The sequence below is a fragment of the Schistosoma haematobium genome, chromosome 4 (assembly GCF_000699445.3).
Source record: "Schistosoma haematobium chromosome 4, whole genome shotgun sequence".
Lineage (NCBI taxonomy): Eukaryota > Metazoa > Platyhelminthes > Trematoda > Strigeidida > Schistosomatidae > Schistosoma > Schistosoma haematobium.
In genome coordinates this window covers 11,083,660-11,098,570 of record NC_067199.1, presented here as the reverse complement: position 1 = coordinate 11,098,570, position 14,911 = coordinate 11,083,660, and the positions used below count along the sequence as shown (strand labels likewise).

At 30.8% G+C, this 14,911-nt stretch overlaps 1 protein-coding gene across 1 annotated transcript; it reads right to left on the bottom strand.

The window, feature by feature from the left end:
- Positions 1-333: 333 nt before the first annotated feature.
- NAB1 (NGFI-A binding protein 1 (EGR1 binding protein 1)) lies at positions 334-13,447 on the bottom strand (the record flags this gene model as incomplete). The annotated part of the gene is made up of 8 exons (XM_051219311.1): positions 334-433; positions 2,237-2,433; positions 3,430-3,493; positions 4,346-4,410; positions 5,508-5,765; positions 7,772-8,217; positions 10,988-11,509; positions 13,342-13,447. 8 exons carry the CDS (start codon positions 13,445-13,447, stop codon positions 334-336), a joined length of 1,758 nt encoding a protein of 585 aa, XP_051066170.1.
- Positions 13,448-14,911: the final 1,464 nt, after the last annotated feature.

Here is a 14,911-nt window from a genome sequence, read left to right as displayed (position 1 = left end):
GTATATACATGATTAGAAGTATTTGAATTATAGTACGAACTAAGAATCCCAGAAATAACAGACAAATGTACTGTATTTGGTATTCGAAATCAAGCATTCAACAAGTACAACGGAATCATTAGTTCATTCAAACACCACTATATATATATATGTATATATTCCCTACTGATAAACCAATTAAATTCAAGAAAAAGTAAATCTACCATTCAATGTTTCAACACTTGAACAATTTTATTTATTGAAATAAATTAAGGCATAAAAAAATCCTTCGTAAAATATAAATGAAAGTGATTGGTCTTATACAAATAGATATTAAATTAAATTAAAATTATATTATTTATCAGACATCGTATTATTTCTATCAATATTGTTTTGAATAGGTGATGAACAATGAATATGTGATTCACTGCTTTCTGATTCTCGATTCTCAGCACTATTTGAATGAAAGAAAAAAATAAGGTATATAAAAACGGTAAAATGTAATTTTTAATTCAGATAACAGATAGTTGTTTAAAAAAAAAGTTTCGTTAAGATCAAGAATCGATTTAAGTTAGCTAAATGTTTAAAACTTTAGGAACACTTTATAGACGTCTCATCCTATTATGGGGGCTTCTAAACAGCAGTGCTCATCCAAGAGTTGAAATCAGAACATACGGTTTCGAATGAGAACATTCAGCATACTGATAATTGTAAAAAAATTTTATTTACCGTTTTAAAAAATTACAAATCAAGAATGGTCAATATGCAGGACTTGGTCACTGAACAACAGTAATTTCTAAAAAATATTTCATCTACTAGTTTGAACTATTTATGAATAATTCAAACAGTTATATATAATTCTAACTTATATACTATGACATCTGTAATCTTTAGATGGATGTAAACGACCTGTATGTTGACAGCAAACTAAATGAATGCTTTAAATATATAACACTGACTACGATGTCATTGACAAAGTATGCTTCGCAACCTGAACAATTATGAACATAGAATCGTTAGTTATCTTGACCAAATTACATTTCAAAATGAATGTTACCTAGTGCTTTAGATCACAACACATGAACGCAAATCTAGAGTCATTTTATGTATTGAACAGAAGAAAAAAAGTAATTTTTGATTTTAACTCAACAGTAAAAAACTGTCCATAGTTGAACTTATTTCATTGATAAAGAGATGTTTTTAATTCTAATGATTAACTAGGTAAATAATAATTGAATGTTACATATGCATTCCGCTCGTATTAACATTCGGGTTCATTTGGTCCTTAAATAAATCATTTTATTCACTTCTTTGATAGTTATCAGGTAAATATAATACTCAGGTATATCATATTCAGCTAATAAAAGAGTACTATTCATAAATAAAATGAATGAGTTTTCTACTTAATTGTCATTGTTTAATATATTACTTTATCTACTCAAACTGTGGTACGTGCTACTTATATTGATATAAGTAGTATATGATAAGTAGTATATTATAAAACGTAATGTCTGGCAGCAAAAGATGGGGGGGAAGATCAAGAAAAAAAGAACGGGAACACAATGCAATTTGTAAGAAAACGCATGAACAATGAAATGTGAGACAATGGATTGATGATTACAACAGGAACAGTCCAGTTTGATATGATGGATTGATGTTTTGCAAATTAACGATTCACTATATGTCTAACTTCAACCAATCCACGAAGTTACGCCACCGTATGCCATTGTCTTCAGTGAGCTGATATCTCACAACATACCTGGTTGGATTCCGCTGGTAACGGCTTCCCACTAGAAGTTAGACATTAACACCGTTGGATGCCGGAACAGTGGTCTAATGATTAAGTGCTCGCGCGCGAACCCAGTAGGTCCCGGGTTCGAATCCCGCGGGATCGTGGATGCGCACTGCTGAGGAGTCCCATACTAGAACGAAACGGCCTTCCAGTGCTTCCAGGTTTTCCATGGTGGTCTAGCTTCAACTGACTCATGATTTCAATTTGTGAAAATTTCTAAAATCTCCACAAACCCCTTCTGATTCACTATATGGTTTTTTGATTTTACCAAGTAACTTTGTAATATTGTGATAAAGATAATTTGATTGTCCCCACCCGTTTTCTGCTCACTACAAAACCACTTCAAACATTGCTCATGTGAATTAGTTACTAAAACAAACACCCTTATCAATTTGATTTTAAATAAATTCGAATGAATTTAAATTTTTCTTATATATAAAACGAACAATTGCAAGATATGCATACCTTTTGAGTAGAATAATATATTTAACTGTTCTAGTGATACATTTATGTAATTGGTTTACAAGTTTATCCAAATCTCCACGTACATTGCTTGTTTGTCTTGTTGATGGTAAATCTTTACCAGAACAACGAACTTTGGTACGTAAAATAACTTCTTTATTTACAACATCTTGCATTTCTAATTTCAACTGAAGAAGTATCTGTAAGACCAAGATCAGTAAATCAAATTAATTAATTAATCCATGAACACTCAATTGTAATGTAAGAATCTATCCAAAGGTTTGTAGCTTCTCGTTGCTAGTATACAAGACTACATATTTGACTAATCTACAATGGTGTACTGGATCCTATAAGGAATATCTCTATATTGTTTGTATTACAAGTTGCTTACATTTTTGCATTATGACCAGCAGTGGAATCTTAGATGCATCTACGACCACTTGTGATGAATTCCGAATAGAGTAAATCACTTACCATAGGCTTTTCTGCTAGAAACCAACTAAAATTATTATCACGTAACTAATTGTTCCCACATTTTGTATGAACTAAATCCAACCATAACGAGACATAGGGAAAATTAGTCCTTCCGTTTATATTTATTTACACTCATCAAACTGTTATTTAATAATACAGTATGTAAAGCGGGCTCAGATTATAGGGGTGACAACGCTTCTGGATCGTGTGTATACATTAATGACGAGTACGAAGTGATAAAATGCCCATGTCCAAGTTTTTCTCTAGGTGGCGTTTAACCAAATAACATGAGTTATTCTGTATTTGATGATTAGCTTGATTTCAGCTATCAACAAAGTGGTGTTCATGAGAGGAGTGGCCATGGCAACAAAGAATTAGTGATAATGTCTACTTTTCCATTCAATATATTCGACACAAAAAATATCATACTTTCCTCCCTTATGATTGCAATACACATTGACCTTGTCAAGTGATTTCCTCGCATATAGACTAAAAGTCTTAATCTCCTACACTGCAGAGATAATCAATAGATTTTTAGTCAGTAGTTCAACGATGTAGTATCATTATGGGATCAGAAGTAATTCGATTTGTCCCTACTTAGTGAGGGTATATAACAAGACAAAACAGTTGTTCAGCACTTCATAACTTTTAACGGTTCATAAACTGATTTCAGTTTACAATGAAAATTAACTTCAAACATTCATGCTGAATCCATAACTTACTTGGCTTAATGTCTCATTTGAATAATCTGCTTCATTCGCTTCAAATATACATTCATCATCTGAGCTAAAAAAGATTATTATTTAAAATATTAAGAAAGTATTAAGCATGAGATTCATTTAATGGTGTTTATTCAAAAATGGGTTATGATTCGTTTAGTTTTCAATATGAAATCGAACTATGCAAACTACTAATATTCTACATCAGCATAAAATATATACCAATTATAAGAAATTCTCAATTACAAATAAAATTAATGATTTATTAACCAACCAATAGGGGATAGATACGAAAGTCATAATTGAATCTAACTTGAGCAATTCAAAGATCACTACCAATCTGTCAGTTCATACTAATGTATATCCATATCTAACAGTAAATTTCAGAGAACTATAACTTTATTAGTAAAATCTTTCTTATTTTCAACATGAAGTTCAAAGACCAACCAAATAACTTTAAGAAACTGATAGGAGTAAAAATGATGTAAGACGGTTGGAGATAATCCACTGGAAACCTTAAATCTAGATTTCATGCTTGTCAAAACTCGTCAGATGAGCATTTAACCTTAAGGACTAATCAGTTCATTTCGAATGGTTTACAATTTTAGTTTGAATCAATTCAAGATATTAAATGACCATCACATTGTAACAATGGTAATAATTGTCTCATCCCTGAATCGGTTGAACTTCATTAGTTAAGACTTCTGACTCGAATTTATAGTGTATCATAGAAATCACTGAATCAGAAAGTTCATATCACAGACAGATTTGAATTAAGCAACTAATGGTAATAGATAATGGCTACATCATCAAGTTGATAATTTTCCTACTTTTTATACTTACAAACTAATAACAAAATAAATCAATTGCAAACCAGGAAATTGAATTTGGGAAAAAAATTTAACAATGAAGAAATTACTTTGATAATTTGTAATCAGCTATGGATTTTTTCGAGATTTCTTCCTTTAACATTTTCCATGTAACCTAAATAATATAATGTTAAGAGAAACACAATAGGGATGTTTAGTATTCAGAAAGAATTACCAAATAAACAGACCACAACTACTTCTGACCACTTAATAGTGAAACCTAATAGTTCCAGGACTAACTGCTCGACACAATCTGATTAGCTCTACACACTAGGCAAACGTGACATTGATTACTGATAATGACCAAGCATTTAAGTGTAGCAAGAAGTAAGTCGTCCCATTCGTTCCTGTGTCGTAAGCCCTCTAAACATTGTAATTCATAGTTGTATTTGAATTGGCATCCATCCCAGAACTACAACTATTTAATTTAATATAATGCGTGTGTATGCTCCTCCACGAGGGGTAACAGGCGTAAGTAAGTCAGTGCATGTGAGAATGAAAACTAAGTCCTTAGCATTTTGTCAACTGCTTCCAATCATCTAACAATGGTTTACCACCTTTTATTTAGTAATCTACTTATTCTGTGAATGTACAGTATCTATATACATACTACGTAAATGATAAATGTCAACGAATTGATCGGTAAAAATACAATGACTTATAAGTGTATATGGAATAGATTATCAGAATGGAAATAAGTTCACATTGAATCCAGATCTGAATAATGACTTCCAAGTTAGAAACTAAAAAATCTGTCCACTGAGCCATAAAACCAGGATCTTTATCATGTTTTATTTTCAATTTAATCGTTTAATATTATGCATAACTATTCTTAGAATGAAAAAAAGGCAATTTTGTCGACTACCTACCCTTGATATTCATGTACGTATCTGTAATTTGATGAATGGAAATTGGGTAGGTTTAGTTATAGATATGAAGATAACGAATAAAATAGAAAAACATATCTTATTCATGGTCAGCTGATTTTCAAAATCACAAGATCCCTTCAGAAAACAACACTGAAAACATCAAAATCAACGTTAATTGAAATCACCTTTCAACCCCAACACCGTCAATAAGTAATACGTAATTTTTAAAATGATGAAGATACTTAAATACTCCTCAAAAATTCTATTAAATTTATCAAGTGGAAATAATTATTTAACATTCAACATCAAATCAACCGCTAAATTCCAAATCCATACAACATACCTGACCAGTTTGATTTACACTTAAACCATAATTCATAGTATTGACTATTTGACGTGCAATATGAAATAAATGTTCTCGTTGTGTAATCAACTCAGGAATTTTTTGTACCAAACGAAATGTTATTTCATTAATTGTTATTTCAAAATGTCTCAATGGTCTAGTTAAACGTTTAACTGAATCTGTTCGTCCAAATATCAATGAATGTTTTCTTAATCCATTTATACGATTTTGATCGTTTTCTGGTAGTTTTAAAATCTCCTACAATAAATGTATGTAAATAAACGGTTTCTAATTAGTTCGTCATTTAAAATTGTTCAATATTAGAATATATTAATGAAACCCAGATTTTAAATTACATATTTGATATCATTGTAACGGTGAAATAATATTATCATTGTTCATTGAACAATTTTTCTTCATGGCCGGAGAATAACAGCAGTTCCTCTGAAGCTAGTCATTGTTGCCCAACCTGCGTCCAATGTGTTTCACTGATTCCAAGCACCTCTAGGTTGTATCTCTTCATTTCTGCAGCAATTTGGATGACTCATCCGGTCTCTCATATTGTATGAGCATGTAGAATTATGGTCTACTATGATATTAGTACTGCTCTAATAATAGACCTAATCCTAAAATTGTAGATTTGTCATGATATAACGGCCTAATCTATAAGATCTTACGTAGAAGTCACACCATCGACTACACCAACTCACTGTATCGTATCAATTACCAATACATGATGTAGATCAAGGTCAGGCTAGAGAAGGAACAATATATTTAATATGAATAGAAGATATAAGGCAACATTCAGCAGGGACCACGCCTGCATGGCCGAGCTATGCCATTCGATCAACTCCAATTCATTCAATTAACTGTTTCCGCCTTTTCCATCGTTAGGTATTTCTCCGCGTTAAATACTGAATATCTATTTTCCGAGCAATCACATATTCAGCTTTGAAGATTGTGTGGTTATTGTCCAATGCCACTACAAGCATTCTATATACCTAAATTAATGATTGCGCTAGTTGTCAGAAAGGGCATCAGCCTCGTGACTTCCGAAAGAACCCGGCTTTCACCATGAGGCATCATAACTCTTCCAAATGAAGACCTTCTAACTCCCAGGGCAGTTTAAATGGTTTGAATTGTTTTTTCTAGTTAGCGTTTTTTAGAGTGTTAGTTTTCTATGGGATGGAGTCGCAAACTCCATGTTCGACCCGACTCCTTTCTACTGGTATGAGGCTGGCAGTAGCCCCAGAGGGGATAATAAGTGAATCCTACAGATTGGATATGTAACTTGACTACAGAATAACTAAACTGATGAACAATGTTTACTGATATCATTTTAGGTAGCATCAATTTTATCAAAATTCCTAATATATACGGCGAATTAGTAATGAAATACATTTTCAGGTTTGTACTTTAATTACTCAGGACAGATTTGTGTGAAGAATGCTTGTGGGCGGCCTATGTTCCAATATGAAGGGTAACAGGAGTTAGTAAGTAAGTAAGTAAGTAAGTAAGTAAGTAAGTAAGTAAGTAAGTAAGTAAGTAAGTAAGTAAGTAAGTAAGTAAGTAAGTAAGTAAGTAAGTAAGTAAGTAAGTAAGTAAATAAGTAAGTAAGTAAGTAAGTAAGTAAGTAAGTAAGTAAGTAAGTAACTTGTTTCTACCCCTTTAAAATACTGAGAATATTTGGGTTTTTTTCTGCTTTTTAACTTGAATCTATTTTTTTTCTATAACTTGATAAAACATGTAATAGATGTGACTTTCATTAAACATAAATATTTGTCTGACCATATCAAGAAATTGAAATGAACCGGTCAATTATTTTGTTTTATTTTCAAGGTCTTTTTCGACTAGGTTACTTTTCTCAAAATCCAACTCTCAATACTTTTACGTTTCTAATCGATTGTGTGAATAATATACTATTAGAACAAATTCTTAAAGTGTTAAATTCCGTGTAACGCTTAATGTTGATTATCTAGGAGGTTTGGTCTGGAATAACTAAGCATTAAACTGCGCTTATTAGTCAATTACATTATTAGTTGGTTCATTCTACAGACTACTGAATTTAAGAAATCATTTAAAATGTTCAGAATAATTATATAACAGTTTTTTCTTGTAATTGTGTTTACGATTTCTAATGACTTGGAATTACTTCAGCTATATTGCTCCATAACTACCGAGACGACTGTTTTACTGATACCATAGCTATGTTTTATGTAATACATATTATATATATATACCGTACTAAAACAAACGTTGCCTACTTGTATTTCTTGTTCATTTGTATTTCGTGAATTGTTAGATTTTCTAATTTGAAATTTCGGTAAATATGGTAATAATGCAGTGATAGCAATTTCCAATTTTAAATAATCTGATTTCATTAAAGTGGCACTTGGACGTATTTTCAATGGATCATCAATGAGATTTTCAGTTACAATAAGCTTTAATGCATTAATTTGTGAATTTGTTATTGTTCCTGTTAAATTAATTTCTTCACTGGTTGATATTAAAGGTGATGGATATAAAATTGTATGTTGTGATAATTGTGATGAATATGGTGAATTATTTCTTGATAGAATAGGACTATTTAATAAATTATTTTGTGTTTTTGATTGATTTGTTTCATTAATATCTTGAATGTTTTCTTCTTGTTGTTGACATTTCTTTGATGTAATCGATTGTTCCAATGAGTGAGTATAATCAGATAATTCTGAAATTGTTCAATTAAATAATTCATCTTAATTTCGTAAATTCACTTTCAATTAATATTTAAAAGATTTACCATAAGTTGAGAATATCTTAAGAAGTAAAAGCTTTCGAAAGAAACAATTTTCAAGATAACTTACATCACAAATTAACTGTAACTACACAACGGTTATAAACTATATTGAACTGGAAAACTGTTTTATCCTCCATCTACAACACTATCTTAAGTTCGATCACACGAAACATTCCACAGTCCTTAGATTGCGTTGGATCTAAGGTTTCATTTAAATCAAATATAATAAAGTATTAATTAGAGTGATTGACCACTTAGTAGTGACCAATGTCATGTTTGTTTAGTCATTAGTGATGCTAAAGTTCCATCAATCAAGTTGCATTATTGCTACTGGTCTAAGTCACTTGATATCGTGTTTGCAATGTTATGGTCTTACGTGATTTGAGCTAGTAGGCAGGAAAGCTTAGACCTTATAATATTGGTCTCATTGCAACTTGAGCGAAAAAATTCAATTAGTATTATAGAACGAAACAAATATGATGTTGGTCATTAACCAATAATCAATCATTGGAAATCTCTCATTTCTGGAAAAGGAGGATAGCTGATCGAATAGCTAGTAGTAACCTCTCAAACTATGATAATGGAAGATTAGTGTTCAAATATTATTGATTATAAAGACGCTTCGCCGATTGGTTTCAGTTATCACGAAACTTAGCCTTATGTTTATCTGTTAACTACTCAAAACCACCTACAAATAAAAGGCTGATTGATGAGCTAACGAAAAATAAAAATACTGTTATCTATTCCCCCATGGCTACTGATTCGAGTTTTTACGTAATCTACCAAAATGTAACTTGGCAACAGATGAGTTTTTATCTACAATACTCCATTTTTAAAAGGCTGTATTTATAAAGTAACCATGATACCAGTGTCTTGTATCTCCTGAACTTTAGCATTTCTCCGTGACCCCTAAATCAGGTGAAAGGTGTGGTTATTAAAAAAATTGAATTTCTTATTAAAATACTAGGGTAAATGCTTGACAAAAAGGAAGCGAATTAATTTTATGTAAAGATAAGTTATGTAATCAATTACATCATCAAACATTCTTCCCCAAAATCTATCCCTCCTACCGCGGGATCGAAATGTCTGTTTCTTATCAGTAAAATGTTACAGATATTGATTATGCAACTGTCACAACTTTCAAAAGTGTCTTTAGAACACTCAGTTGACCAGTTTTAGTTTTCCAGTAAAACCATTCCCACCAGCTGATTAATTCAATTAATGGAAAATGGTTAAGTGACTTGTACATACAAGTTTTTATTGTCTTCTTACTTGATAAAATAAGTCTTTGACATAAAAGATTAGTTACTCGATTACTTAGTTTGATGAATTATGAAAACCACTGAAATAAAATTACGGTGAATTGAGTGAAGTCTGAAACGTTATTATAATTATCTCAAGCAATCTTTATACTTCTGGATTCGAACTCATGTTAAGTTGTGAGTGCTCACTACTAAAACGTACCGAAGGAGGATGCAATAGTTATTTAACATTAGTTACTTTTCAACAGTTCACCATTTGATATTAATTAATATGACAATTATTTTCGGACTAGTTGGTTGTTTTATCATAATCAAGGTCTCTTAGAAATCTTACTAAGGTCTAAACATTTCCTTATTTCAATACTAACTTCCATTAATTGATCAATATCAAATCATGACTCAACACTACCGGAAAATAAAAGGTAAAATCCTACTTAAAATAATAAGTAGCTTACTATGAAACGAGAAATCACTATGTTATATCCATTTTATTGACACTAACATTTGTTCAATTTATTGTCTCTTAATATACAACTTCAACGTCAGAAAATACATATTTGTTAGTGATTGCTTATGCTTCTAAACATTTCCTACTGATAACAAATTCTTTCTCTGAGATTTTACAAACACATTCTACTTCTTTAATGTCTCACATTAACTCAGCACCCAAATACTGTGAAACTGTTCGATCAAATTTAGATGAAAGTTATTATGTATTAATTAAGTAAATTATTGTAGTTAATTTAAGTTATGTATTTGTATTTAATAATATAAATCAGAATTTGCAATTGCTATTCGATTCACAATTTATAAAACTTATAAGGTTCTACGAAATTCTTTACCGATCATATTGATCATGATTAGGATTCTTAGCTACTCAGATAATATCTTAAAGGGTACAGAAAATGTACATGACTGAAGATTAAGAGTTATGAATGAAACTGATAATAGCAAAATGTATGCATTCATTCCTAATCTATCTCTGTCTTGAAGATAACTAGCTATTTAAAATCTGTAGTTTACATTATAGGTTGTGGATATCATTAGGTTTAGATATCATGAATGGATCAGTGTTAGACCACCATAAAAACCTGGAAGCACTGGTTGGCCGTTTCATTCTATTATGTTACTCCTAAACAATGCACAGCCACGATCCACAAGGTTAACCGTTCATATTCGCGACCCAAGGTCCTGGGTTCGAGTCCCACGTACGGGATCATGAATGCTCACTGCTGAGGAGTCTTATGTGTCTCTTTATTAATTTAAGTTTCATTTCATAAAGAAAGAGTCACAGCTACAAATGAAATATCATTTTAACCGCAAATTTGGAAAAAAAATTCACATCAATTCTCAATTCAACAATAACATTATTTCGGAAAAAAATTATCATTGAAAATAATGAAGAAAATTTACAATGAAAATATACACATATAACTCACTAGAACTATGGTCATTTCTATCAACACTTTCTACTGGTGTTATTAAATGTTGTTGATTTGAAATACCCATAGCTAATAACTGAAACATTGGAGCATTTTGTGAATTATTCAATATTGCCCATTGATTAAATAAAGGATTGAAATTCTGTGAATAATTCGATAGAATAGATTGTGTTGAAGATAATGAATTAATTAATGATGATTGATTTAATCCTGAATAGATTGAAGGTACTAATGAACACCAATTAGAATTTGTAAACATATTATTATTACTATTATTATTATTATCAATATTTAAACTTGATCCTTCTTGATTAGTATATATATTATTTGATTGAAATTCTTTAGTTATATACTGTTGATTGTGATGTGATGTGATATTTTGTGTTGAATATTGAAGAAGTGCTTTTTTAAATCTTTGAACATGTAATGGTTTTTTATCCATTTCAACAATTTTAATAAGTTGATCAAATTCTTTAGGATCATTTAATGAATCAATCAATTGTTGAATATCATCACCACCTTAATGTAAAATTGTGAATAAAATAAGTTATACAATACTGATAGCTTGATCATTAGGTATATACCTACAATGATGTTACATTATATTAAGATCTACTTGCTAAATGAATAAATTGGAGAAAATGTTTTTTGTTGTTGTTGTTGTAGCGGATTGCAAACTTCATTCTGTCTGCTTTTAGTTTTAATTTTCGAGACTTATATCATTGCTAAATTTTGCCTATTGTTTTCGTTTAATAAATGCAAGTGCATTTTGTGCGTTTGCTAGGTTGCGTTGATTCATTTTTTTCTTTTGTTCTCTTTTCTAGTTTTCCTCACTCATGCTACTATGTACACTCCTGTGGATGTGGATCGTTACAATGATGATAGTTTACGTTTCAAACTTGAGTCGTTATACAATAATACATCGGGAAGTTCATATTAACATATTCAAAAAAATATCTAGGGCTTATTACTTTATCAGTACAGGGTTGCGGAAATTGTTAAGTTTAGATTCAGATCATAAATCCATCAGTGTTATACCACCATTAAAATCCAGGAAGTACCGTATAGTCGGTTCATCCTAGTATGGGACTTCTTAGCAGTGTGCATCCACGATCCCGTACACGGGATTAGAAACCAGGACCTCTGGTGTGGTGTGCGAACCAACATCCCACAGTGTTAATGTCAAACTTCAACCAATCCACGATATTGCGCGACCATCTTCCATTATCTTAGGTGGGTGACTGCCTCACTCCCGACACGGATTATTTCCACCGGTCACGACTTCTCACTAGAACCATGAGAAATACCCTTCGAAGCTAGTCGCTTATTAGATTACTCTAATAATGATGTATTCATAACACCATATTAGCATTCTATTTGTGGTATTATAAAATCATATTGTATTATGACATCACGGTTTTTTTGTGTATACTATCAAAATAGCTGTTGTGTATCATGTTTTCTTTTATATTTATTTATCCTACATATATTTCAATTAAGTTACTGAGAACTTTGCCCCAAATCCTCAATAATAAAAAAATCGCGTGTTTTTACTTTTCAGAAACGGTAAACATTTCTTGTTACTACTTCTCATTAATTTACATCAACTTGATAATACCCTGAACTAGTGTACATCTGTACTTATTTCCAGAATATATTACAATATATAAGGTTGAAATTATACCTCCCTAATGTGTTAATTAATATGAAACTTGGATCAGAGACACATTGTGGATCATCTTCAACTAACTGACATCAAATCGTCAAATGTTAATAGATCATTTAATCAGGTGTCTATTTTATAATTTGCTAGATAAAATTTAGGTAGCATTAATCATTGGACATCAAAATATTGGTTGAGATTCGGTAATCGATCAATGTTAACCATATCAAAATTTAGTCGTAAACATTCTGTAAACAATTGTAAGGAATTTATACGAATATTCATCAACAATAAAACGAATAGGTTGACAAAAATTTGGCACCGAGTATAGAGAAATTATCATATATGAAATAATATCAGCGATTGAAACTTAAGTGATTCCGACGTTTCGTCCAGCAAACCTGTCTGGACTTCTTCAGGGTAATAATCAAAATCATCAAACAAATATATAGTGTTTAACAATTAAATCAAATCTTTAATGTGCTTGATTTGACTGTTAAATTGAAAATCTTAATTTTGATTATTATTACCCTGAAGAAGTCCAGACAAGTTTAGTGGACGCAACATCGGAATAACTTAAGTTTCAATCGCTGATATTATTTCAAATATAATTTTCATATATGATGAATTATAAGGAATATTAATAGACAAGATATTTGACAAAGTAAAGTGTAATATTTACACTTACCATGATTTATGAATGCATCAAAATATTGTAGCAATTTAGCATTTTGTAGTAATAAATAAACTTCTAGCTCCCCAAGATTTTGAAGTAAATTCCGTTTACTGTCCATGTTTTTTTTTCCCAGTCCACCTCTGTTACTTTCCCTTTTATCTGATAATTTTCTGTTATTTTTTTTTGTTGCAAAAAACAAAATTGAACCATAGATGACCTATTTACCTATTCAATGATAGTTCTTGGTTATCAGTTTTCTTAACCGCCCTATCCCATTTACATACATTTCTTCTCTATTCATCCCATGTCATTGAATCTAATTTATTTATTTCCCCCTTGAAATGAGATTTTCAAGTGGATACATTTATTTCCTGTCTTCTTACCTCATTATCTACTTATCTATCTGATATGTATTGATGATGTAATCATTTAATGTGTTAAAAGTGATTATCAGTATTATATTTCTTATATTACATTCATTTCAGATAAGAAGGAGGGTGTTACCCAACTGCTGAAAATAAAATACATGTCATTTATTAACACTTAAGAATAAAATAAGACGTAGTTAGAGATGAGACCACAATCTGAATAAGTATTTTCTCAAGTGGTATAAAATTATATAATGTTGACTCTTTTTTTTAATCTTTCTCTCCATCTCCCTTTTTCTGTCAGTTGATTAGATGACTTAAGAAGAAAGATTTCAATCTGAATAAGGTAGAATATTTTTTTAAATAATCTTTCAAAAATTTCTACCCTTCCTCCCCCCTCCGCATTGAAAATTTTATTATAAAGTATAAAAGCCTACTTTTATTAGTATTAAAGATTTTTTGTTGAAATTTAAATGAGGTTCAATTAGAACGTTAGAATATAAAACATTCAATGATGATCAATTTACAGTTGTTTTTTGTTTTTGAGACCAGAAGTTCCTGGGTTCGATTTCTGTTAGGATGGTGGATATACATTAGTGAGGAATCCCATACTAGGACAAAAAAGCTGTCCACTGCTTCATGGTTTTCAATAGTAGTTCAATTGAGACGAATAGAAACTACCAATTTATAGATTTCATTAACTCGAAATTAGTTTGTATCACAGAGAGATGGAAGAAATCCCAATACAGTGTAAAAAATGTGAAAATTATATTTGAAATAATTTCAGCGATTGAAATTTAGATAATTCCAACGTTTCGTCCAGCTAACTTGTCTGGACGAGACAATGGAATTATTTAAATTTCAATCGCTGAGATTATTTCAAATATAATTTCCACCTAAAATGTCTTCTCTATACTCGGCGCCCAATTTCTGTCAAACTATTTGTTCTAATCTTGACGAATATTCCTATAAATTAACAGTGTGAAATAATAATTCCTTTATTTCGACTTGTAATTTCTCACAAATACTTATCAAAAAATGCAAGACTTGTAAGTTTTGCATAAAGCACAGTATTTGTGGACCAGTAAGTTGAAAGCAAGTATCTTATATTCCCAGGTTTAGTTAATTCATAATCAGGCGTGACCACAATGATTTCTTATCTCTATTATGTCTTATTTACGATATGGAATATCCTTCGAGATGGTGGAGAAGAT